Source organism: Cynocephalus volans, chromosome 8, assembly GCF_027409185.1.
Source record: "Cynocephalus volans isolate mCynVol1 chromosome 8, mCynVol1.pri, whole genome shotgun sequence".
In the NCBI taxonomy this organism is placed as follows: Eukaryota; Metazoa; Chordata; class Mammalia; order Dermoptera; family Cynocephalidae; genus Cynocephalus; species Cynocephalus volans.
Genome location: NC_084467.1, coordinates 97,193,634 through 97,220,090, shown reverse-complemented (window position 1 = coordinate 97,220,090; position 26,457 = coordinate 97,193,634). Strand labels below are relative to the sequence as shown.

Below are 26,457 nucleotides of genomic sequence, written 5' to 3'. Positions count from 1 at the left end.
AAAAAGGTAAGGGCTTCCAGCACTAACATGAGGCCTCTGACCCCTCTGACTTGGAGCCACAGCCCTCTCCCTGGCTCCCTCTCCTCAGTCCCTGACGCTGGGTCAGGCCCACCTGAGGTTGACCAGGAGAGCCAGGTCCCTGGAGTCCCTGGTAGGCCTCTAGAGTGACACAAGTTGTCTTGGGCCTGGGTGTGACTGAGCCAGCTCAAGTGCCACCTGTTGTGTGGGCACCAAGGTGTACACTCCCAGAGCTGGATCTAGGAAATGAAGGAGCATGCTCACTGCAATGATGCCATGGGCCCAGGAGGGTGGCACTGAGTCACATCACAACTCACACCCAGGGCGCCCACCGAGTTACTCCAGACTAGATGTGGCACAGGTGTGTCCTTGCCTTGCCTTACACCCTTGAGGGCCAGGAAGAGGCCAAAAGTGAGTCTAGCAGGGAACTCTGCTCCAGAGTTAAGGAATTTGAGGAAAACCATGTTGGGAAGGGAGCTCATCCAAGTCCTGTTCAGACCTGTGTTCTGGCCCCACCTCTAGCTGTGCAGCCCCACGTGAGTCACCAAGTCTAGAACTGGAAGAGGCCTTCTAACTCCACCTTCCATGCGGAGCAGAAACTTCCCCCAAGCCCTGGCAGAGCACACGACCATTCGACCATTCGCTGTCTCTCCAAGTACTTCAGAAACGGCAGCTTTACCACCCCACAGGGCAGCCCATTCCTTTTTGGCAGATTGTTAGAAGCTTCTCTTTTCAAAAGGCCTAGAAGGACCCATACCAGATTTGATAGTGTTAAGATGTTAACAGTTAAGAGTGGGGTTGAGGGAGGGTGACAGGGCTTCCTGTTGATTTGGTAGGGGATGCTTTCCAATACCTTGTATTAAATTCATAAATAGCAAGGAAAACAACAAAAAAATAAGGTTCTTCCTTATTTGAACTCAGTCTGCCTTCCTAACATCTCCACCTATTGGTCCCAGATCTGCTTTCTGGGATCAGAGAATAATCTAAACCCACTTCCCCACTGCTGCCCCTCGCATCACCGAGACTTCTGGGCTGTGCTGCTCCTCATGTAACCTGGTGTCCAGACCAGTCCTACCCCACTCACCCCTTCTGAGCATTGGAATAAAACTCCAGTAGGGTCACAGAGGGAAGGAACCAGTCACTCCCCGAGCTGGTTTTACCTCCAGCTAATTAATTAATGAAGCCTGAGAAGACATCCCTCTCCCCTCTATGTATGGGGTGGGGGGCAGTACACACATTAAAAAGGGAGTGAGACCACTCAGGTCCCCAAGCTTGGTGCTCTTATCTATAAAAAGGGAAAATGATACCGTTACTATGGGAATTGATTGAGATTAAGAAAATAAAAAACATTAAAACACAAATTCTGACACTAGGGGTTATGACCCACAGCCTTATTCGGTTCAGAAAGTGGCTAAGCACTGGGCCCATAGAGCCAGACTGCTTGGGTTTGAATCCCAGCTTTGTCACTATTGGCCATGTGACTTTGGAGAAATGACCTGACATTGCTGTGCTGCACTTTTCTCCTCCGTGAAACAAGGATAACACCAATCTTGGAATGTGTTTTTATGAGCATTAAATGTATTGCCAAGCACTCAATAAGTGGTGGCTGTTTGGTATTATCATCCCCACTCCTTCATGAGGTGGTCAGGGCTTCACTGAAATGAGGCTAATTCATAGCACGTAAGTGAGGACATCAAACCAAACTGATCATCTGTTACCGGAGTGAGTTGCTCCATAATACTCCCCCCACCACCACCTAATATTTGTAAGCAGTGATTATGTGCTAACAGCTTTACAGGCACTGACTTATTAATTCTCCCAATGGCTCAACAAGGTAGGTACTATTAGTACTCCCATTTTAAAGATGAGGAAATAGGGGTTCATATGGGTTGAGTGACTTGCCCAAGGTCATACAACTAGGAAGTGATGGAGCCAGGACTCAAACCAAAATCTGTCTGACTCCAAGTCCGTCGCAATCACTGTTGTTTTAACCAGCTCCTTACTTTGGGCTCCACTCCAGCTTCAGGGGCCAGAGGAAGCCAGAGCCTCTTCTTCCCATGTCAGCGTGGCCTGCTGTTTCTGTGAGGTGGGGAGGAAGGGCAGTCTCCTGCTTCCCTTGCCGAACGCTCTGTCCTCCTGCACACTGCCCTTCACCTCCAGGGGTCTGAAGGTGTCACCAGCTGCATCCCCTTAGGTCCCCTCAGGACCACCCTGGCATCTGGCACCCCTGAGCTGCTTGCTCCTGACCATGAAATGGTTCTACATTGATCTACAGAAAAAACAGCCATTCTGGACGTCGGCCCTGATGCATAACATCATTACGGAGTCAGCAGTGCATCCCATCCCATTATCGCCTGGCCAAGCTTCTCTGAGGCGAGCCTGGCTGCAAATGGCTTTCTCCTGTTTGGGGGGGCCACAGCCCCTACTTGCCCTCCACTGCTGGAGGAGAGATTTTATCTTTAATTGACAACTGGCTGCCTGCCATGCCTTGCCTGGCTGACCCAGGCTCCAAGCCAATATGCTCTTACGCTTCAGGAACAGGCTTCCCCTCGCTTCTTCCTTCTCGACCCTGCCGTCCTGACCTTACTGTTGTAGCATGTCCCGGACAGCTCCCAGGTGTGCTCTTGTCCTTTCTTGGTGTGACTGAACATGGGAGATCTCAGAAACCTGTAGAGAAAAGCCTGAGAGCTACAGGAAAAAGGTGGGGAGGGAGCTGACACGTGTACACCTGCTATATGTCGCACTGACACAGGACAGTGGGCCACTCTCTTTACACTCACCATCTCTGAAGGAGATGTATCATTATCACCATTTAACAGACAGGGGAACCAGTTTGATGAGTTGTCCCCAAGTTACCCAGCTAGTAAGTGGCAGATTCAGATTAGAACTGAGGCCCCTATGACTCTAAATTTATGCTCAGAGTAAGAGCGAGGAGTAAGACAAGAATCCAGAAACATGATCCCAGACCTGGCAGAGCCCGGTGCCAAATGAAAATGCAGAGCCCCTGTTCAATGGTTATTAATGTCATGACGGCAACAGCTGAGCATTAAACCCAGTGTGGGGCCCTTGAGCAACTGCACAGGTTACATGCCCGTGACACTGGCCCTGCGTGTGCTCCTACGTGTGACAGTGTAACATAATGAGGGTCCTGGGCCACACCTGACCATCACTTACCATTTTCCCATGCTATCTGGGCCCAGGATGTGTTCATTCCTCATCCCTAAGTGATCCCCAGTTGGGCCGCCAGTCCCTTGTCGGGCTCAGTTTGCCAGCCATCCAGTCATGGCAACAACTTTGGCATTCCCAGGACCTTGGCCCACTTAGAACTGCTGCAACTGCAGGGAGGAGGGGAGGCCCCTGCACACACAAGCGGGAATATGATGGAACTCCTTAAACAAAGAACAGTCCTTTATGTGATGGCAGGGATTCAGGTGGCAGCAGTTGAGATAGGCATACTGCCTGGGAGCCCAGGGTCCTGGATTAGTCCTCTTTGTGTGGCCTTGGGAGGATCACTTTTCCTCCCTGAGCATTAGTCCCTAGCTGTAAAATGTAGGGATTGGGCTGCGTTGATGATTCCTGGTGGGGCAGAGTTAAGCTAAGAGTGTGTTGCATTCCTCAGGTGCTGAGGGTGGGAGCCCAGGGAGGTCCCCACCCACGCAGAGCCAGAAAGGAGAGGCGGAGGCAGGCGCTCACACAGCAGGAGCAGCGGGACACTCCAGATGTCTTTATTGAGGTTCGAGCACAGCGCGACAGTTGAAGGTGTGCAGACAGGGCAGCAGGGCCCACCCTGGGCATGCCTCAGACACATACAAGGAAATAGCTTTAGAAAAGGACTGACCAACACCAGGGAGGAACAGGGAGGGATAGGAGCTGGGAGGGAGGGCTGAGGGAGGGGCAGAGGCCAAGGCTGAAGGGGTCACCTGGCCTCTGCTATTGCACACATCCTCTGGCCACCGGCTAGGAAGTATGGTATTGCAACTGGTCTCCTCTCGCCCGAGGCTTCCGCTTCTCAGACCCCTGAGCCAGATGGACATACAGACCCCTACCCTGCCTGTCTGCCCCGCAGCATCTTTGAAAACAAACAGATGAAGGAGACAGAACAAAAAAATCAAAAATAAAAAAGACAAAATGTCCCCTCAGTCAAGGACAGAGGGTATAGAAGGGAGTGGAGGAGGCTGCAGAGGAGCCCCTGGAAGTCCACCCACAACTGGGGAGTAGGGTGGGAGGTAGAACCCCAATCTGGGGTGGGGCGGGGCTAGTGGAGCAGTGACCCGGCGGGGGGCGCAGTCTGGCCTCCAACAGACTTCAACAGGCCACCTGCTGTTGGGGAAACACCCCCAAGAGAGAGAGCAGCCTGGGACCACCCAGCTGTACTGGCAGTTTCCAGGTGCACTTTTCCTGGGACATTCCACACACATGGTCAGCAGAAACAAGGAACCAGTGAAGGGGAAGGGGATGGGAAACTCGGGCAAGGGCTTGGGGAGACACAGCCTAACAAAGAAGATAGACCACCAATAGCACGTGCACTACACACATAAGAGTATAGTATGTATGAATATAGATACTATATGTGCATATATATCTCTTCAATGTACAGTAGAACAGAATGTCAGACCCAGATGACTCTGGGCCCTGAGGATTGCATGAGAGGTTTTCCACCAGTCCTGTGCAAACAACGATATCTGAGTCTTTGCCAGTGAAAGATTCTTGCCTGGGTTCCAGAGTTTCCCTAAGCCTCTGGCTTTCTGTCTGTCTGCCTGTCTCTCTCACGTTGGTGCCGCTTTAAGAGAGGGTGAGGACTTCAGCCTGGGCATAGTTGGACGAGAGTGCGTCTTGGCAGGTCTCTGTGTTTAAAGAGCACAGGTGTGAGACACTGGGACGCACGCTTTCGGTTCAACATTGCCTTCTGGGGGCAAGGAGTTCAACAAAAGAAAGGGAGAAACAAAGAATGAGATGTTAGAAAGAAGCCAGCTGCTGACCCACAGACTGCGGGTTAAGGAGCAGGCCAGGAGCAGAGCTAGAAGGCATGAGGAACCCAGGACTCAGAAGCCAGGAGGAGTAGGGATGAGTCAGGGAATGCGGTGAGCCCTTCATCACCCTTCTGCCAACCCAGCTCTGTGCCAACGTGACTCAGGTGATGTTACAGCTCGTCCCCATACCTGCTCAGGTAACCACTAGCCCCAGGAACCACTAGCCTTTCAGGTCTTCAAAGCTCTAGTACAGTGGAAAGACCACAGTTCTGCAGCCTGGCACAGAGGCCGTGGGGAAAGTTCCTGATGTGGTCTGTGGCTCACGGGGCATCACCCCAGCTGTTGCCTGCCTAACTTGAGCTCTCCCCCAAATAGCTCCATCTGCTGTCACCATACTTGGCTATTCCACTTTCCCAAGGAGATAGTGATGAAGTCTCCTGAGTATTGTGCCCTGCCCCCTTGTTCAATGTGGCAGGAACAGAGCCCCAGCAGTCAGAGGGCATGCAGCCTCAGGTGAATGCTGAAGGGGAAGGTCAAGGAGGACGAACGAGCCTGTCTCAGGACTGAAGGCCAGTAAATAGCATCTTATTGAGAAACACAACCCCTCAGTGAGCCTTCATCAGCATCCCATCCTCAGCCTGGGATCGCTATGGCCTGGTCTTCCCTTCTCAGTGGGAACACAGGTTCCAGCTGCAGATCTGTGTCAATAGAGCAGGTGGGAGCTTCAGCCCCCTCCAGGTCAACTTCTGTAGCTATTAAGTTTGAGGTCCAGGGCTAGGACTGCCATCAAGGCAGGGATCAGATTCGGCATCCAGGCCTCACAGCTTCACAGGCAGCACTGGGCTGCCCAGCTACACTGAAGCACCTCCATTGCTTTCCTAGGGAAAGGGTCTTCTCATCTTGGAGTGACAGTTTCCAGCTCCTTAAGACTAGTGCTCCAGCCACCTCCTTAGATGCTGCTCCTTGGCCCACTAATATTCTGGGTATTATTCTTGAGGAAATCAGAAAAGCACAGGGCTCTTCAGAGCCCCATTTCTGAAGATAAGCAGAGAGAGCTGTGGTCTTGCCCTGTGCTCCTAACACCAACCAGTTCATATAACTTATTAAGAAATACCCTGACACTGGTCCCTACTCATGAGGGGAAGGGAACATTTCTTTGGGTTCCCTGTAGGCAACTAGATCCTAAGACACACTGATGAGAATGCCTGGGTTACCAAGGTGCTTTGGATGGGCATGGTGTGAGGCAGGAGTCACAGCAGAGCTGTGCAGTGCCCCCAGAGAGCTAGGGAATGGAACAGCCCATTCTGGGGGGGTGGGGGGTGGATAATGGCCTCATGCTGCTTTGTCATTGGTTTCCATAGGCTCTCCATCCTCAGGGACCTCTGAGAATTGGGGAGGGGTTTTCCTAGGAATCTCATTCCAGAATCTATCTATTTGACCCACCAGGGCTGGAGCAGGGATTTCATATCTCTGGCCAGCGCAGGAGAGGCTCTCCTCTCCCAGGAAGCTCTGAGGAAAGGTAGCCCTGGCCTCAGCCAGCACATGGCCTCCCATCTAGCTCCTGTCAGTCTAGGCTCTAGGCTCACAGTTCCTTCCCCTCAAGCTCTACCTCACAGCCACTCCTTAGAAGGCCTGGAGGCTGAGAAGTGGCTGTCAGTAGTCCTGGTACAGACTGTATGGGAAGGTTAAGAACTCCCTCCAGGGCTGCTTTCCTCTTCTGTGGGAAGGGGCTGAGCCCTAGTTGTTGGGGAAAGGCTTCTAAAAGCCAAAGTAATGGGAGCAAGACTAAGTCCAGTCCAAGGAAAAGCAAACTACACTCACACTATGAGTGGGGCAGAACCTTCTCCCAAGGAGGGAGGCCCAAGGACTGGTGAGCCTGAGGCCTGTGCAGGCAGCTGCCTCCCATGGCAAAGCCTGATGGACAGTGGGGCTCTGTAAATGCCACGATTCCCTCTGCCCTTTCCCAGGGCTCTGGGAAGGCCCAGGGGTCCTAAGAGGCAGAGCTGGGGGCAGATATCCTACTCAGCTCTCCCATTAGCTGGGTCTTGTCTCTCTCCGGTGAAGCCAGAGAGCCAGGAGGGAGGTGGGGGCCCATCTCCCCAGCACATGAGGGGCTCAAGCCTGGAACTGCTGCATCTTGCTGCCCAGGGACATCTGTGCCCACCAGAGGGTGCGGTGAACATGCCCATCCCTGTGGGAGGGAAGACAGGGAAGGAGGCGGTGGGTGCCGTGGAAACTTGGGCTCCTGACAACTTGAGGGCTGCCACAGAAATAGCAACCCTGGTTCACTGAACCAGAAAGACAAGTCAGAGGAGAATACGGCTATGGCCCCCATGCTAAACTAGACACCTAGACTATCATGTCCCATCAGAAACCCCGACCCCTGGGGCCAGGGAGCCTTGCAGGGGCAGGGCTAGATCTGTCCTTGTGAAGAAGTTGGGCTGTCAGACTAAGCTCTGAGGGAAGAGGGGCCCAGTGTTTCCGTCCTACTGGAGTAGGATGACTGACTTCCTCATGCCATCACTTAAAGGTGCCTGTGCCCTCCTGAAGAGTGACAGTATGGATGCTCCTGTATCCCTCTTCTGAACTCGTAGGTGTCACTACATTCTGGGAGCAAGTTGGAGGCAGGCCCCACAGACCACAGCAGGGCTGGGTTATCCCAGTGCCCACCATGAACAGACCTTTCCAGAAGGGACATCCCTGGGTCTGCCAAAGGCTGAGGGGGGCACTCCTGGCACAGGCTTTGCACAACACCCTCAACCCCATGCAATCTGATCTTTCTGCCCAGCTTCCCTTTCGGGGTGTCCCCAGATTGCCCAGCTTCCTGCTGAGTCCCCGAATGCCGTCTTGCCCTTCCTACCTTTGCCCAACCTGGAAGGAGCAGATATGGCCCTTAATAGTCATTCCTTGTACAAAGTTGCATAACCTGACTCTAAAAATTGCCGGGCACACAGCTCTGCTGTCAGGTCTACTTCCCATCAGGTGAAACAGGAACCGTCTGGGCCGAGGGCTGAGGCAACCTCTTTCCTGGCTGGGAGGGCCTGCTGGGGGAGGGGCAGGCACAGGCGGGGCAGGATGGCTTCTGTCTCTGCACTTCTCCTCGGCTGCCCCTGCGCAAGGTGTACCCCTGCTCACCCAATGACTCACAAACTTGTTGTGCTCCGGGCTCGTTGGGTAAATGAATACACTTAATTATAGAAATTAGATGAGTCTCTGGTTCTGGCAGGAATACAGAGCGCAGGCTGGGTGGGAGTGGCAGGTGACTCAGAGGCAGGGCTGGGAGTTTGAGGGAGCAGGAGAGGGAAGAAAAACTGTCGCGGAAGCAGAGGAAGCAGCATAGAGAGAGATGCCACAGCTCAGGGTGCAGATGGGATGCCGGGCACGCTGCTGGGTGTCACCTGCTGAACCTGGGCAGCGGTGCCCAGAGAGGAGGGCCTCTCCACTTAGACAGCCCACCCATGGCTTGTGCAAAGACTAGGGCTGTGACTCTAGGGACCCCCCACTGTGCCCCAGGCCAGAGCTGGAAAATATCAAGCCTCTTCTCCCAGAGCAGCACTAACTGTGGGCACTGCCCTTCTGAGGAGTTAAACCTCCTAGCAGAGATGCCTCACAGGACAGCCTTGTTTCTTGCTGGTCTGGGTGTGCGCGATGGACAGACAGACAGACAGGCTGTTTGGTTACCGGTGAAAAGCCACAAGGAATGGAAATGCATTTGCAGCAATTACAAATGTTAATGTTAGTGTGGCTCTCCAGCAAAGCTGATGATCCAGGGGCACTGCACCACCACACATGCTTGGCCACTGTGGCTGCCCCTGGTGGGACCCCAAGAGGGAGGCAGGGCTCAGACACCTGGGCATGCAGGCACCTGCAGCTCAGGAAGAGATCAGAATGCATGGAGGGTGAGGTGGAAGCTCTGGAGTGATCTCCCCTTGCTCTCAAGGTCCAGAGCTGGACATTCTGGGGAGACAGTTGCTGTGGAGGAGAGGCTCAGGGCTCTGAATCTGCCTCCATTCTGACCAGCTCCCTCCTGCTGCTCCCTTCAGGCCTCAGGAGGACCAAGAGCTGGGAGGGCGTGTGAATGTCTGTGTGTGTGTGTGCAGGTGGAAGGAGAGCCACAGCTGTCACTAAGGGGCAGAGTGTCCGGGGGGTGGGCTGGTGAGGGGGTGGAAGGGGTGGGAAAGCAGGAGCTTTCTTGGAGGGTAGACTGAGCTGTATCCTGATGGCAGTGGAGACAGCCCCAGACTGGATCCAGCCACTCCAGCTATGTTGTTTGGACTCCTGGACTTTTCACAGCCTTGGTGAAGAAAAGGCACATGGGTCAGAGCGGTGCAGCTCTTCGCCAGAGCAGCTCCATGGGGTCCACGCTCCGGAGGACCCTGTGTGGCAGATGGCCCCAGGCTGGAGTGGAGTGGTCGGGCTCTGCTGGGAGAGGCTCCTTGACTCTCCCTGGCTTCTGGGTCACCTGGGCTCCTGAGGACTGACTCCAGGGCCTCACTCCCAGCTGACCACTGTCCTGTCCTGTCAGGTAAGTTCCCCACCAGCTCTTTGATAGCCCAACTGCACAAAGACCCCACAGCCCCCAGCACCTGCCTTCTCCACCCTAAGAAGCCCTAATTAGCACCTTCCACCTTCCTCCCAGGGAGCTGACACTCTGACACATGGGCAGCTACAGGTTAAGGATGGGGTTTGTGCTAGTGGCTGGAAGAGGCCCAGGCCCACTCACTCCTGATTTTAAATGTGGCCTGGTTGCAGAGAAGTGCAGCATGGTATGGCGTGGGGAAAGTTGTTGAGTGTACACTGGGAGTCTGGCGATGTTGACTGCAATGCTTGCTTAACAGGGCCTGTTTCCCAGCAACCCACCTGTTCCCTCTCGAAGGTCACTCTAATTGGCTGAGCTATATGCTTGTTGCCAAGAAGCAGTGTGGAGGCATCTTGAAAATAGAGCACTGGGCCTCACAGGCACCCTAGAGAGATAAGGTGATGGGATGCAGGCTATCCAGCCCCTGCATGCACACATGCAGCCCCTTCCCCAGGTGCACCCGCTGACCTGCACCCTCACAGCCTCTTCCTACCTCTACTTCCACTGAGTCCCTCACAGCATAGGGAGGAAAGCAGGGGAGCTCAGCACTCAGCTCTATTTACTCGAAGCGTACATGGGGTGGGGGTCCCCTTACCCCCACATGGTAGGCCATCTGCTTAGCATGCTCCAGCCAGAGCAAAGTTCTGGGTCTGAGCAAGAACACAGTGGAAGCCACTGCATGTTTGCAGTGGGAGACGGGAGAGAAGGGCACATCCACATGAGGATTGGGCACAGAGGTGACCAGAGGAACACAGGCAAGGGTACGAGGTCTGAGTGCACTCCATCTGCAGCCATCTATCTGGGGCCTCTGGCTCATCTCCTTCCAGGAGCCTGACCACTGCTCCTGATTCTGCCACCTATAGGACACATGTCCAGCAAAGCTGGACACACATCTCTCAGGGCCTGGTTAGAGTAAGGGTGACCTGGGGACTCTATGGGAATGGCGGTGTTGAGAAGACCGGGGAAAGAGCCTGGGAAGGTGCCCCAGGAGACTGCATGGGCTGGACTGGGCAGGCCAGGGGATATCTTTAGGGGGACAGAGGCATCAGAGGCTATTTCTGCAGCAGCACTGCCCCGCCTCACTCATCCCAGTCTGGGTCTGGGGTTTGGGGACAGCATTAAGCTGGGGGTGGGAAATCTGGCTGGTTAAGAAGTGGTCAGAGAACCCAGGGAAGAGCTTTATTCTGGCTGGGGGCAGGGGGGGTGGGCGGGAGTCAGGGTTTGTCCTGAAACTGGGGAGGTTAGGTCACAGGGACAGGGCAAGAAAGACAAAAAAGTAATAGAAACTGTGTAGAAAGAGCATCTGGTCTTAAGACCTCTGGTTCTCAGCCACCACTAGCCTTCAACCATCCTTCATTATTTCTGCCCCCCTTTTCTAGGCCAGGAATCCCTCGCTTCACAGCCCAACTTCTGCCCTGCCCCTGCCGTAGGCTTGGGGCATGGGGATGGAATTTCAGCCTTCTGCTCCCTTTAACTCTCCAAGTCCTTCAGAACATTGATTCCTCAGAGGGAACCCATCTCCCTGCCTGCCCTGCCCTGATCACCTCTGGCTCAAGAGGAGTCACACCCCAGGAGCCTGCAGATCTGGGTCAGTCCATCCTGGACTCCAGAACCACCCCCAACCCCCGCCCCCGCCATGCAGGATGGAAGGAGGTGGGGCCTGTGCCAGGCTCTCTGACTCCTGAATGTTGTTGGCACCTCCTGGGACTCCTTACTTGGGAAAGCCTTCGCTGTGTTAAGGGAGGCCTAGGGAGGTTGGCAGGGACACTGTGGACTCAGGTCTAAAGGCAGCAGCAGGAACCAGAGGCAGAAAAGGTGACGAAAATGGAAGGGAGGGTCGAGGGCCCAGATCTGGTGTCCTCTCAACCCTCTAGCACTGCTCTTCCCTGGGGGTACCCGGTGAGGAGGGCTCTGTGAACCCTTTTGGAATGCTGGTGGCCCTCCAAATTCAGGGACTGTGATATTAGGTACCCCTTCTAAAAGCGGGGACACATCCACGGCAGAGGAGATAGTGGCCACGGTCTCAGGGGAGGAGGGGACCTGAAGCTCTGTTGGGGAGACTAGGGAGACTCAGCTCTGTGGGGGCTCCCCACCTGCTTGGCCCAGGGAGCCATACCTTTCCGGACACTGCCATCAGCACAGGCATAGTCCCCAGCGCTGAGCAGAAAGCAGGCAGCCGCCTTCTTGTTTCTGTCTCGAGTGCCGGAGCGTCGCAAGGCACGGCGCTCCTCGGGGGTGGGGGCGGAAGCCAGGGGCTGGGTGAGGCCAGCGCCCTCCTCGTCTGATAGCACCGCATTGGCATCCCCATTCTGCTTAGAGTCTGGAGGAAGCAGACAGAAAGGAGGCTGCGTGAGGGGCCACCTGCCTTCCTTATGGGGTCACTTCCCCAACCTGAGAGGCTGGGGAAGTGTGCCTGAGGGGAGGAGGCAAAGGGCAGGATGCCATTTTCGGCCTGAAGGTTGGCTTCCCACCCATCCTGGGGGATGGAACCTAAGCACAGATACCCTACAGCAGGGACTCCCCAAACCTACCTGCTGAGGGCTACCCTGTGACATAGCCAGAGGCAGGTGGCAGACTCTGCTTCCCCCATGGATCTGGCTCAGGCTCACACTTGGATGAGTTTGCATTCCTGCAGAGAGTGCTGGGCTTGCTGGGGTGAGGGATGGCACCACCAGGGTTAAACCTAAAGTGGTGCCCATAGCTCTCTCCCTGGACCCCCTGAAGGCAGTTATTTTTGTTCAACAGGTGTCTAGGCCAAAGTCCAATACCCAAAGGACTTGGAGGCCTCTGCTCTCAGGGCTGACCTGTGTCTGGGGAGGACTCTGTGGGAAAAAGGCTCCAATTCAACTCCTCACTGCTGTGGGTTCTTAACCCTAACCTCCTGCCTTTGTCAGGCAGCAGCACTGGTAAAGCTGGGCCCTTGAATCTGGAGAACGGGGGGGGGAGGGCTACTCAGTCTGAAGACAGTGGTTCTGACATTGGCCAAGCACACACTTAATGTGGCTAAGCACTCAGAGTCAGGCTAAGGGCATGGCAGATAGGGCCACAAGAAATATACATTGAGGAGCGAACCTAAGGACTTCTACATTTTGGTATCAGGATTCTCCCTGGGCCTTAATGGGCCTCAGAATAAAGCTGAAATTCCCTGGGGCTGGGAGATTCATATTCAGAGATCAGGAAGGGGCACCACTTTGGTGGGTAAGAAGAGGGAAGCCTGATGAACGCTGTTCTGTCAAGGCCTTTGCAAGACCCAAGCCCCTGAATCACCCTAGGGAATGAGTGGCCCCAGGATGTATGATGGGTACACAGTGACAGGTCACAGATGAGTGTCCTGAGTCAGGCACATCCCCTGGAGAACCAGTCCCCCTTTGCCCCAACTCAGCACCTCCCCTGGAGGACCAGTCCCACTTTGCCCCAGAGCTTAGCCAGCAGCTGCTGCCTTCCTCTCCTGGCCCCATCCCAGCCCCCCAATGGCCTGGCATCCAACAGCTCCCTACATCAGGAATCCCATACTTCTCTCAGGAGCTCAGCCCATACCTAACAGTCAGGATGCCTTTCCCACTCTCCAACCTAACTCCATGTTGCTGGGGATTAAGCTGATTTCTGTTCCTCATCTCCTAATTCAAGGGGAGGTGAGTTTTCTTGGGATGGCCTTTTCTGTCCTTGAAGGACAGGATTCAGACTCCCGGGCCCTCCCCATCCAGTTTCTTCCATGTTCCTCCCCTTTCCAACACTGGGCCAGTCCCTACTCAGTTCCCTTCTACTCCATGTCAAACCCTGAGCCCAGCACTCAAGCTAGCTTGTGCTGAACAGAAGGCAGCCTCCCACTGCCGTTACGTTATCACGCTTATTAGGCCAAGAGACACCAGACTCGAACGTTTGGAAAGAAGTGATTCATGTGTTGAGGCACCTTGGAAGAAAAGCTGCCCTGCTCTCTGGCTAATCATGACAGTGCCTGACATTTTTGTAAAGTGGTTAAAATTCTCAAAGTGCTTTCATATCTGTCATTCATCTAGGTTTCATCAAAGTCTTGGGGATAGGATATTGATATCATCCCCATTTTATAGGCGAGGAACCTATGCCTAGAAAGGATGAATGACTGGCTCCAGGGCACACAGCACAGTGGCCAAGATGGAATAAGAAACCAGGGCTTCTATTATACAGCCCCATGCGCTGCCTCAAAGCCTGCTTTGGGTGGATACTCACTCCACAGACCCTGACATTCAGGAAGCTGTCGGAGTGCCAGAGGACAAAGAAATTCGGCCTTAAGGCTTTGCCCTTAAGAAGGCACATCTCATACTTAGGGAAGCACAGCACAATACAGCACGACCCCAAATTCCAAGGGTTGAGGGTCAGCTGGGAACTCTCGTGGACACTAGGGGGAAAGGCGCCTTCCCTCCTGCTACAGGTTCAATGTGTTCCCCAAAAGTTCATGAGTTGGAAACTTAATCCTCAATATAACATTGTTGAGAGGTGAGATCTTTAAGAGGTGGTTAGGGCCTGAGGGCTCTGCCCTCCTGAATGAATGAATGCCGTTACTGGGGGAGTGGGCTCCTCAAAAAAGGGTAAATTCAGCCCCTATTTCCTCCCTGTCTTGAATGCTTGCTTGCCTTCCGCCATGGGATAATGTAGCAAGAAGGCCCTCTTCAGATGTGTCCCCTGCAACTTGGACTTCCTAGCCTCCAGACATGTGAGCCAAATAAATCTCTTTTCTTTGTAAATGACCCAGTCTGTGGTAATTCTGCTATAGCAACAGAAAGCATATCAAGACACTTCCCCACCCCTAACCTCACCTGTCCTCTTTCTCTCGACCATCCCCTCTTCCTGGGCAGGGGGGCTGGCATCACTGTAGGTGCTGTCTCGAGGCGAGGTCTCCTCTGACTTGCAGTAAATGGGTGATTCGAGCTGGGCGGGCCGTGGCACATGCTTCTTGCGTTTCTTGGGCAGCTTCTGCTTGGCCATGGCCAGGGAGTAGTACATGCCGAAGTTGTTGACAATGACAGGCACGGGCATGGCGATGGTGAGAACGCCAGCCAGAGCACACAGTGCCCCCACCAGCATGCCCGACCACGTCTTGGGGTACATGTCCCCATAGCCGAGCGTGGTCATGGTTACCACAGCCCACCAGAAACCGATGGGGATGTTCTTGAAGTCGGTGTGGTCATTGCCTCGTGGGTCGGAGGGCCTGGCGCCAATGCGCTCAGCATAGTAGATCATGGTGGCAAAAATGAGCACGCCTAGGGCCAGGAAGATGATGAGCAGGAGGAACTCGTTGGTGCTGGCACGGAGCGTGTGGCCCAGCACGCGCAGCCCCACAAAGTGGCGCGTGAGCTTGAAGATGCGCAGGATACGCACGAAGCGCACCACCCGCAGGAAGCCCAGCACGTCCCGGGCTGCCTTGGATGACAGGCCGCTCAGCCCCACCTCCAGGTAGAAGGGCAGGATGGCCACAAAGTCGATGATGTTGAGCAGGTTCTTGACGAAGTCCAGAGTGTCGGGGCAGCACACGATGCGTACCAGGAACTCCAGCGTGAACCACAGCACACACACGCCCTCTATGTAGGTCAGAATGGGTTCTGTCTCCACCTCCCTCCGGAAGCGCACGCTGGTGATGTTGCCCACTCGGTGGATCTCTGTCACGTTGCGGTCAATGTTAAAAGCCTCATGGGTCTCCAGGCAGAAGGTGGTGATGGAAACTAGGATGAAGAAGAGGGAGGCAAAAGCCACCACCTGGGGGCAAGAAAGGAGAGGAGGGGCAGCTGTCAGGCAGGGATGGAGGGGTCCTGCTGGGGACAGGGACCTCTGCACACCAGGCAGTCTGTTAGATGGTGACAGGTGGGATTAACATACAGTCAGAGGCTGGAGTTCCCCCTTCAGAGGGTCTTTATCCATCTGCTTCGGTGCTCTAGGGCAATGCTTTGCAATCTTTGTCCTGGTGCACAGAAGACAGAGGCTGCTCTTGGCTGGAAGCAACTGGTCAGGGAACTACAGCTGCCTGGCCCTGCCTATGCTGCCTCTGCCCAACAATAACCCACTCATGCTTTAAGGCTTCTCAAACTGCAATAGGTGTACAAACCATCCAGGAATCTTGTTACAATGCCATTCTGACCCAGGTGTAGCACAGGCCTAAAATTCCACGTTTCTCACAAGCTCTCAGTTGAGGCTGTTTGTGTACAGACCACAGTTGGAGTAACTAGGCTTTAAGGCAGTGATCCTCAAAGTGGGGTCCTGGACCAGAAACACCAGGTCCCTGGGAACTGGTTAGAAGGGCAAACTTCAAACTTCACTGAAACCTACTGAATGAGAAATGCCAGGGGTAGGGCCCAGCAACCTATTTTAACAAAACTTCAAGGTAGTTTTTTTTTTTTTTTTTAAAAGATGACCGGTAAGGGGATCTTAACCCTTGACTTGGTGTTGTCAGCACCACGCTCTCCAAAGTGAGCAACCGGCCATCCCTATATAGGGATCTGAACCCATAGCCTTGGTGTTATCAGCACCACACTCTCCCGAGTGAGCCACGGGCCAGCCCTCTTCCAGGTAGTTCTGATGCACATTAAAGTTTGAGGTCCACTGCTTTAAAGGATGCCCAGAGGTATGGGGTTGCAAGAAATGACTTTGCTGGCTGAGCTACTAGCCATACTCCAATCATGACCTACCTCCTCAAGCTGCAACTCTCAGCCCCTCTCATGTCTCTCACCTCAGGATGTCCCCGCTGACTGCCTAGACAGTGAGGAAGTCCCTGACAAAACACTACACGTACCATGGCAGGAGACAGGGTGGTTTGCCCAGAGTAAACAGTTCCACCCCTCCCCACAAACTGAGGTTTCCCGGGACACTGAGCACCAAAGAAAAGGAACCGCATTCATCAGGATCAGAGAGTGGCAGTGGCTGATCCTGATGGCTGCAGGGACCCGGCTAGAATGATGACCGCAGCACTGGCAGAGGAAGGGCTGGAGTTAAGTGTCCAATCATTATGAATAGAGATGAATGCGTGTGTAATGACAGCAATTACGAGCCTTCATCTCTTATTCATGTTGCCATTCACCACTGTCAGGATGTCGTTGCTGGGGTTTGGTTTCATGCTCCCTGCTGCCGCCTGTCCTGCTTGGTGGGTGGGACCAGGCTTCCTCCCTGAGCAGAAGGTTGAGCCTAAATAGGTGGGTAAGTGAGGTCTGTGCCCCCACGACTATTTGGCAACCCCATACCCCCCATGCTCTGATTTCCACTTGACTGTGGCCTTACCCCTGTCCAATGCGGATTCAGACCTGCCTCTCAGAGGGGCTTTCCTCCTCGGGAGTCTGCTCCAGGAGGGGAAGGGCACGCCTTGTTCTCAATACTGCAAAACACACTGATGGAGAACACTGGGAGATCCGGGAAAAAGAAGCAAGCAGCACCTCCATCACTTCTGGAGCAGGAGCAAATCTGAGGAGGGAACCGTGGGAATGATCTATGCCTGGCACTGTTAGACACTATGTGTCATCACCTTCAATCCTCCCAGTGACCCTGTGAGGCAGGCCTCATCATCTCATTCTATGTAGGAGGAACCGAAGACCAGAGAGGCTATATACTTGCCTAAGGTCACAGCCTGGAAGAAAGGACCAGATTTAACTCAGAACTGTTTAACTATTTCACCCTTAGCAATGTGTACCTTGGGCTTCAGACAGATCCCCCATCACATACCACAATGTACCTCATTTACACTTGAACTCAGATGGATCAGAAACAACACAGAAGGCTGGGATGGGGGCCGGGGTGGTGAACCACAGACACGCTTTCCCTACTTCACAACTTTGCCTGAAGCTTCTCTTGCTTGCTTCTCCCCCGTGAAGGTAAATTTCACGTTCTTTTTCTGGCCTCACTTTTCCTCCCCTGTGAAATGGGCTGCCACAATACAGGCTGATACGGGCATTAGGCAAATGGCTCCAGCCTGTGGGCTCTCCATGGCCATCCAGAGATGAGCTGGTGAAAGTGCCTGCCCATGGCCTTGTTGCTGGGAATCCAGAGTCCTGGCACAAACCCCTCCCCTGGAAAACAGAAGGGGTTGGGGTAAGGTGTGGGGACAGCATATCCCAGTTCTTCCAGGAAGCATGAGGAGCAGAAGCCCTCTCTCTCTGAGGAAAAGTCAGCCACGAGAGTTGGCCCACCTGGGAGCCCAAGCATGAGGTTAATTAGTGATTTGGTAAAACAAGTTCAGGAAGAGCTGCCAAACTCAGAGGTCAAGCACAGGGAGCAGGGAGGGAAGGACGATAGTGTGGCCCGGCCACTTTCTCACCCACAGGGCCAAGGAACCTGCCTGTTACCTTCCTCAGCTCCACTGCCACGAGCTCATTCTGCAGCCAGCAAGAGAATCCTTCAGGCCCAGGAGGTACAAACCGCCCTCGTGAGTTAGGGAACAACCCTCTATTCCTGTGTTCACTCACCTTTGCTTTTCTTTCGCAAAGCAGAACTGTCCCATCTGTTAACGTCTACCCCTCACCTCCACCCTCTCAGAAGATGAGGGTAGGTAAAGGGTGGCCCCATGTGCCCATTTTTCAGGGGAAACAGAGGCACAAGAGAGGGTAGATGACCTACTCAGGATCAAACTGAGGCTAGGCCTGCTGACTTTCAGCTCAGAGCTCTTTCCAATTGGACACTCTGTCCCAACAAGTGGGGACAATCCACACCTCCTTTGTTGAAACCTTGCAGACCCCAACCTCCCCTGCAACTTCTCCAGGGCTGGGCAGCAGGTGGCAGGCGGGCCCCAACAAGCCTCACTTCTCGAGGAGACAGAACTGGGGCAGAGCATGGCAGATTCAGGGGCCTGGGCTCTGGCACATTCCCCCAGGCAGGTCCCAAGGTTACGGTTTCCCTTTCAGGGCCCAAACTATTCCTTTCTTCCTAAGTTATTCCCCAAACTGAATTATTTCATAAGTGGTTGTCCCTGCTTGCAAGTAGTGCATTTCACCAGGACTTCCCCTCTGGGGACAGGGCTATGGCTTTCTCTCTCACAACTCCCTTGATTGGGGGCTTCAATAAAAAAGGACAAAAAAGGGCCTAGGGAGGAAAGGTGCAGGTTGCAGCAATACCACCCTGCTTAGAGGTCAAAGTCTCACACTTGAGCCTTCTGTTCATCGAGTCTCACACTCGAGCCCTCTGGACCATCCTGCAGAACAGGCGTGGCGCATCTGAGCCTCCCTCCCATCGTCGGCCTGTGCTGCCAGACTGAGGGCAAGGGGGAGCTGCGGAGCCCTGGGCTAGGAGCCTCAGGCCTGGGCTCATCATCTTGGCCCTGCCACTCAGCATGATAAATGCTGTCCTCTGTACCTGGTTCCTCAATATAACATGGGGACAGTAATAGTAACCATCTTGCAATGTTACTGTAGGATTAGATGGGCTTCTACATGGCAAGTGCCTGTCATCCAGTAAGTACTCAATAAAAAGGGAAGAGCCGAGGAGGTGTGGGGGTCCCTAGGCGGACTCCTGCATGCAGCTTCTAAAGGCAAGCTGCATCTGGAGCCAAAATATCACAGGATCCTTGCTTTCTAGAAGTGAAAGAGACTCAGGAGGACATCTAGTTCAATGCCCTTCCTGCTGTTTTACAGATGAAGAAACTGAGTCCTCGGGAGAGCGCCTTGCCACTGTGCCAGTGGCAGCTCCTCTCCTGCCTGCTGGGAGGATGCAGGAGGGTCTCGATACACTGGACAGGAGGCTCTCAGCCTCTGTGTAGGAGAGTGCTTCTCCTGTGAGCTTCCTGCTGTCCTTGGGTCCTTCAAACACATGTTGGCTGGCTGTGTCCTGTTCAGGACACACCCATCCCCAAAGGCCTAGGTGTTTCGGCTGCTGGGTCAGCCCTATTACCAGCCTTCTTACCAACCCCACCCTAGGACCGTCCTTGTGGAAATGTGAAGTCACACACTTCTGGGTTCAAGTTGGACTCCGCTACTAACTGCCTGTGAGACCTTGGGCAAGTTTCTTAACCTCTTTGAGCTTTAGGATCTTCATGTATAAAATGGAAAACTGAGCACCTACTACGTGCCAGACACTGTGCAGGGGAACAGAAGGAAAAAAACACACAAATACCCCTGCCCCTTGGACCTTACGTTCTAATGGAGGGAGACTCAACAAATAAACAAATAAAATATACAGTATGTCAGACAGTACTAGCATTATGGAGAAAAAGGAGATAAAAGGTGTGAGGGTAGGGAAGCTATTTCAAATAGAGGTGAGGTAAGGCCTCAAGGACAAGGTAACATCTGAACAGAGACCTGAAGGAGTGAGGGAGTGAGTCATATGAAGATCCAGAGTTCCAGACGCAGCAGGACAAGCAGTGCAAAGGCCCTGAGGCTACCATATGCTTGGTGTATTTGAGGGAAAGTGGTACCCACCTTACAAGGTTGTTTTGAGGATTAAAAGCAAAGATACTTATAAAACTCAGCACAGAGCATAGAGTGTCTCAGGAACCTGGCAGAGGCTGGGCTTAGGGGAGAGGTGACAGACACCGATCACTGGGAACTGAATATAATCAGCAGGGACAGGGGAGGGGAGCCCAAGCAAGAAGGGCCAGGAAGACAGATGGACAGATAAACACAAGAAGACTCATGCCCAAAAACCTATATTAAGGATGGAGTGTAGGAGAGGGGAGAATTGAGAACACAGCCAGACACTTGCAGAGGAAGATCTGTGGAGATGGGGTAAGGGGCTGAGTCTTCTGGGGAAGCGAGATCCTAGTGCCCAGGCAGTGCTGGAAAGATACCAGGCAGCCCTGGGTTTCGGAGGCAGGAAAGGAGAAGGTCTGCCCAGGTAGGCATCTCTGAGCTGTCTCTGGGCTCCCGGAAGAAGGACTGCACTAATGCCCAGATCCCAGCAGAGGGAACCTGTCCCTGGCCCCTCCCACGCTGAGCCAGGTCCTTCTGGTTCCAGTGTCCACAGCCAGTCTCTACCTGTGCTCGCCCTCTGCTGAGCCAGTACTCAGGGCTTCTCAGAGCCAATGAGGCCCAGCCCCAGAAAGGATCTGGTCCAGCCCAGATCACTGTCCAAGAACCTACTATCTAGTCATGTGAAATTCCTGGTTAGTGCCCATCTATGTCCCAGGTTGCCCTATCTCTACTTGGGCTGGTCTCCTGGCCAGGAAATTCCTCCTTTCCCTAACTCTGCATGGTTCAGCACTACCCACTTCAAAAATTTATTTATTTATATATTTATTTATAACCTGCCTCCTTCTAAAAATTATTTAAGGGAGCCAAATCATTATCCTACAAGGCTCGCCCAGCTCAGCTTTTGGTTCCTTGCTGAAGTTTCCCTGCACACCCTGCCCCCACCAAATCCCATCCCATGTAGAGGTGAGATTTCTTGCTTCCTCCTCTCACCTCCTATTGAATTTTCTTTTTATGACTACCGTGGCACCTCTCATGACACATCTGGTATTATCATCGTAATTCCCCTCGACCGCCACCTACTCCACCTGACCTGGCTCTCTTCAGGAGCAGGAACCACCTCAGATTCATCTTTCTATTTCTAGAACCAGCATGGTGTTTGGCTTGTAGTAAGTGCTCAGTAAATGTTCTTCTGAATGACTGCAGCCAAGGTGACTGCCTGCTCCCTCTCCTGTCCTTGGGAGCCTGGGATCAGGAGCCTACTGACTGGGGCTAGAGGTGACAAAGGTGTGCCCAGGAATACCTACCGGCACTAGGGCTCTAGGACCTCTGCTGCTCTCCAGGATGGGCCAAGCCAACTTCCCAATCAGGGACCCTGCCAGGGGCCAGGTGACCAGAGGTTCTGGCAGGCTGGTGTGCCCAGGGAACAAGGACAGCACAGGTGCTCTAGTGCCCGCACCCCAGGCTGACACTGGCAGAGGTGAAAGGCCCATGGGGCACCCCGCTCCCAATACCCAGCTGCCTGAGTTTGCTCCTGCCTGCTCCTCCCCCCACTCTCCAAAACAGACCATTTATTTTATCCCCTTCTCCACTCCCCACCCCACCCCAAACAGCAACAAACAGAAACACCTCGCCATCCAGAGACAAGATGCTCAGAGGCAAATGTTGTTCTGTTCAGAACAGAAAGGAAGACACAAAACAAATCCAGGAAGAAACAGGGAGGTTGCCTGAGGGCAGGGTCTGCAGGGAGGCTGTGGCTTCTGGCCTGGCCCTCCTCCTGCTCCTCAGGAAGGAGGCGGAGGGTTGCCCTGGGGAAGGCTGGTACTGCCCTCCTGGGGGGCTGGGAGGCCAGGGCATGGCCATCCTGGGGCCAGGTTCCCGGTTCATCCTAGCTCCGAGGGCACATGATAAGCAAGTCCTGGCCCTCACTCCAAAGCCTGTCGTGACCAGCAACTGGCTGATCCCCAGACAAAGTCTGAACCAGAGAAGCCAAGGAACCTTCAGAAGGGGGTGGGTAGGAGCGGAGCTCTGCATTTCTTTCCTAGAAGGCCTTGGCTTCATTCCTCTGCCGGGGGGGGGGGGGGGGGGGGGCAAGAAAACCTAGTCTCCTCTCCTATCGTTTTTCCTATGGAAGTTCCAGAGAGAGAGAGAGAGGAGAGAGAGAGACAGAGGTCAGATTAAAACAATTCTAGGGAGTGAAGCAAAGGAAGGGCTGAAATGAGAGCGGAGGAGGAAGCTCTCTAGTGAGCAGCTATCCTTTGAGCCCTACAGAAGCCAAAGGCCGTCTCGGAGCCAGTTCTACCATCAGCTGTGCGTCCTTGAGCAAGCCCCTCTGGGCCTCAGTTTCCTTATCTGTAAATCAAGGTTAATAATCCCTGCTTCAGCTGGGCAAAATGAGCTAGTAAAAGAAAGCACAGGTTGAGCACCTGAGACATAGTGGATGCTTAATAAAGATGAAAACCCAGCTCTAGCTGCCTTCCTGGAGCAGTGGGGATCCTGTGGTCACCTCTACTCATGAGAAAAAAGGTGGGAAAAATCAATCCAGGAACTGATTTAGCCAAAGAAGGACTATAATCCTTAATAGGGCTGATAACTGAGTTACAGTCAGCCCAGCCTCTGAGACCTCTGGAGACTGTGGTGGGGGAGGGAAGTGTCCCAGGGTCCCACTCGTCAGGCCTCCTGTCTGCTCTCAGAAAAATAGGAAGCTATGATCCTATGGTTCTGGGTGCTGCCAACACCCATTGGTTTCCCTCATTCTGTGAAGCCACCCTGGTGAGCCCTCACTCTGTTCCGGGTCATGGACAGGTGTGGAGAGCACCAGCCTGCCCCTTGTGCCTGCCCCCAGCTCAGGCCACAGAAACAGAACCATAGCTGCAGCCACCCATGGGCCTGGCCACAGTGAAGGGAGCTGGGATGAGCATCCCTGGGCGGGAGTCTGCAGGAATGGGAACAGCTCTGGGCCAGGCCTGTAGCTAGGCAACAGGCTCTCATAATCAGCTCAGTTCACTTTCTGTTGGTATTTGGTTTGCTCCTGTCATAACGCACTACTCAAATGACCAGGTTGCTGTGTGTGAAGAGACACCTCGGGGAACAGTGCTGCTTCTTGCCCTCATTTGCCCTCGCTGGGGACATCCCAAGCCCACCACCTTGCAGGAATGCAGGCCCCTGCCAGGGAGGCAGCAGCTGTGAGTGAGAGAAGATATATACACAAACCCAGGGGAACAGGGCTGGGGAATGACAGTGTTACTGGCTTGGAGCAAATGGAAGGGGGAGAGCACAGAACCCCCAGCAGGGCACTGTGCCCTCAGGCCTGGAGCAGTGATAGTGTCCCTTCTGCTGTCCCCATCTGCCCCTGGGTTTTCTGGTATCATCTACAGGAGGTACAGAATCTCAGAATACCTCTCATGCCAGAGTAAGAAATGAGCCCCTCTCCAGAAAACAGCCTAGTTCAGTAAGGTAGTCACAGGCATGAGAACCAGGTAGTCAGGGAGCTCTGGCTTTGATTCAAAGGCCACTATCTAGCTGTGTGATCTCAGGCAAGTTGTTTACCTTCTCACAGTCTCAATCTGTTAAATGGGGGTAATAGCCCTGGATTAGAGATTAATGTAAAGTATATACAAAAAGTACCTGCACGGGGTGCTCAATAAATAGTAGTTGTTAATTTTCTTTATCTATATATTCCTGAGCAGGAGGCAAGTCCTCTTTTGGCACATGTGCCAGCCAGAGCTCCATACAGCTATTCACATCAGTATTAATAATCAGAAGACTGGAGACTAGGGGGTGGTTTGCTGGCTCTATTGGTTGTGTTTGACAAGACACAACATACCTGAATCCTGGTTTCTTTGTTGCTTAAATGGAAGAATTAATCCCACCCTGCCCCAAACTTCAGACTTCAACTGGAGTGCCCAGGCTGATATATTAAGCCACATCAAAAGGGCAAAACCTCAGCCAGCCTGTCCCCTCCCTGCAGCCCCACTCCCCAATCCTCTGCCCTCCCCTAGGTAGGGAAGTGAAACTTTTTCTTCCATTACTAGGAAGAAGCCCAGCACAGACTGTATTGGGGTAGGGGGTAGAGGCAGGGCTCCGAGACTCATGACAACTTGGGATGCCAGAGGTACTGACCAGTTTCCACAGTCCCCAGACCCAATAAATGTCATTGCTCTTTCCCATCTCCCGGACAGACCCCAGCTAGGCTTTAGGCTGCTAGCCATGAGATCAGACACCAGTTCCCAGGTTTTTTTTTAAAGACTCTAAAACCATCCCTCAGGGTTTTTTTTTATTTAGTCACCCAAGCGTAATGGGGTGAATGAGTGTTTCCCCCCAACCCCTTTCACCTAAAGGGCTTAAGGGAAACTAGATTAACTTGGGGAGGGGGTGGTGTGAAAGGACTAGGTCTTGCCTAAATCAGCTTATGCTTCTCCCTCCCCCACCATACACCCAATCTCAAGCAGTAACTTGAACCAGGGCTTTTTGGAAGGCCAATTAGTACTGCAGCAGGGAGAAAAGCAACAGCAAGAAATCTGGTATTATCACCAGGAAGCCTGTGGCTGGCCACTGGCTGTGGGAGCCTGAAGGGCCTGGAACATTAGGCCCTTCCTGTCTAACTCTCCCCTCACCCCAGCTGAGGACAGGACATCCCAGGTGTGCAGGGAGCCTTGGGGTGTGGCATGCTCCCTGGAAGAAAGAAGGCCTCTTCCAAACCTACACTGAAGTCTGGGTTCTGGTCTCAGCTCTGCCTCTTATGAACTGAAGATGCTGAAGTCTCTGTCCCTTTTCTAAAACGCATTGTTGCTAGCACACTGTGCTGCTGGGAGGATTTAAATGAGGTGGCACAACATGGAACCATCTAACACAAGGCGTCCTAGTTTCCTTCCTCTCAACCCTGTCTGACCCCAGCAGAAGGCCAAATTCCAGCTCCCCGGGACTGTGGCTCTGAGGGACTAGGAGCAGAGGGCAGCTGAAGATAGGGTGGCGTGTGCAAACCAAAGGGGGTGGAAGAACTGAGCTAAGGGCACCCCACTCACTGCGAGGGGATGCGGCAAAGCAAGCAGCTGGGATTGGGTCCAAATAGTAAGTCAAGTGTGTGCAATCTCCTGATGGAGCGTGCAGGGGAGAGGGAGGGAGTGTAATTCCCCTGAGCGCCATGGAGGGGAATTGGGAAGGAGGCGGGAAGAGCCTGCAGTGGTAAGTCAGTGTCGGTTCCAGCTCCTCCCTGCCCCTCCCCACCAAGGCCATGGGCCCCTTGCAGACCCGAGAAGGGGAGACCCGGGCTCTTGTCACTCACCCTGGCAGCCCGCGAGGAGTAGGGATCCTCGAAGAGTGCCCACATGCGGGGTTGCCAGCCGCGGCAGCCCCCGGACCCGGCGCCGGGGCCCGCCCCTCCCTCGTGGGGGCCCAAGCGCTGCAGGGCCAGCTCCCGCTCATCGTCGCCGGCCTCGTCGCTGGGCCCCGCGCCGCCGCCGCCGCCTGCGTCCGGGCTTTCGAAGATGTCTAGCGCCTCCTCGGCATCGCGGTGCTGCCTGTAGGTCATCCAGCAGCAAGGCTCCACGTCGGTCTCGTCGATGCCCCAGAAGGTGAGCTCCTCCTCGAAGAGGGGCCCGCACACGTCGGCGGGGCAGTGCAGCTTGCCCGTGCGGTAATAGTTGAGCACGTAGGCGAAGACTCCCGGGTGCCGGTCGAAGAAGAACTCGCAGCCCCCGCCGCCGCTGCTGCCCACAACTCCGCCATCGGACTCGGGCCGGCCCCCGCCGTCGGGATCAGCCAGCCAGGCGAGGCGGGTGCCCGGTAGGGTGCGCAGGGTGCTGCGGTAGGTCTCATGTCGCGTGCCGCCCACGTTGATGATGATCTTCTCCGACGCCGCGCCCTTGGCCATCTCCTCCTTCAGACATGTTTTGGACGGAGGCTTGTTCCCCGACTTACGCCCGCGGTAGGAGGAGACACACACCGAGCTGATCATAAGAAGCGCTGCGGGGCTCCGGCTTGGGGCGGCCGCTGCCCTCCAAACACCCTTCCCGAGGAGGCAGCGTCAGACGGGGGAGGAGGAGGAGACCAGGAGGAGGCAGGAGGCGGCGGCGGCCCCCTCTGCGGCTTGGCCCTGCTCCTGCCTCCCCGCCGGAGCGCGGAGCCGGAGGAGTTGGGTTTCCTGGGTGCACAGGTGGTTGGGGTTTGGGCAGGCAGCGCCCAGGCAGGGAGGCAGAAGGGTAAGAGGAGAGCGAGGGACCCAAGCGAGGGGCCCGGGGAGGTAGGGGCAAGAACCCGCGCTCCCCCGCTAAGACGAGACACACAGACGCTCGGGGCAGGGACACGCCCCCTCTTTACCCCCGAAAAGACGAGGAAGCGGACAGTCCGGACGTACTGCGAGGGTCTGGGGCGCGCGCGCGCTCACACTCACACGGGCCACCCTCCGACTCCCAGACCATGCAGAGCCCCGGGAGCGGCCGGTATCCCCGCGGCGGCGGCACGCAGCAGCAACAAGTCCTCCGAGCGGTTGCCGGGGCCGGGCAGACACTCTCACGGCAGCCGGAGCTCCGCGGGCCCA

The 26,457-nt window shown here is 54.4% G+C and overlaps 1 protein-coding gene across 6 annotated transcripts in view; it reads right to left on the bottom strand.

Moving 5' to 3' along the window:
* The window catches only part of KCNC4 (potassium voltage-gated channel subfamily C member 4), a 44,960-nt gene extending 19,085 nt beyond the window's left edge, over nt 1-25,875 (bottom strand). The window contains exons 1-4 of one of the 6 annotated variants that reach the window (XM_063104847.1): nt 25,204-25,875; nt 14,361-15,297; nt 11,684-11,887; nt 3,800-4,862 (exon numbers count right to left, since the gene is read on the bottom strand). In XM_063104847.1, the coding sequence (XP_062960917.1) occupies nt 4,801-4,862; nt 11,684-11,887; nt 14,361-15,297; nt 25,204-25,875 (1,875 nt within the window). In that variant the 3' untranslated portion in view covers nt 3,800-4,800. The other 5 variants (XM_063104848.1, XM_063104846.1, XM_063104849.1 and 2 more) reach the window with 5 other exon arrangements.
* Between the last annotated feature and the right edge of the window lie 582 nt (nt 25,876-26,457).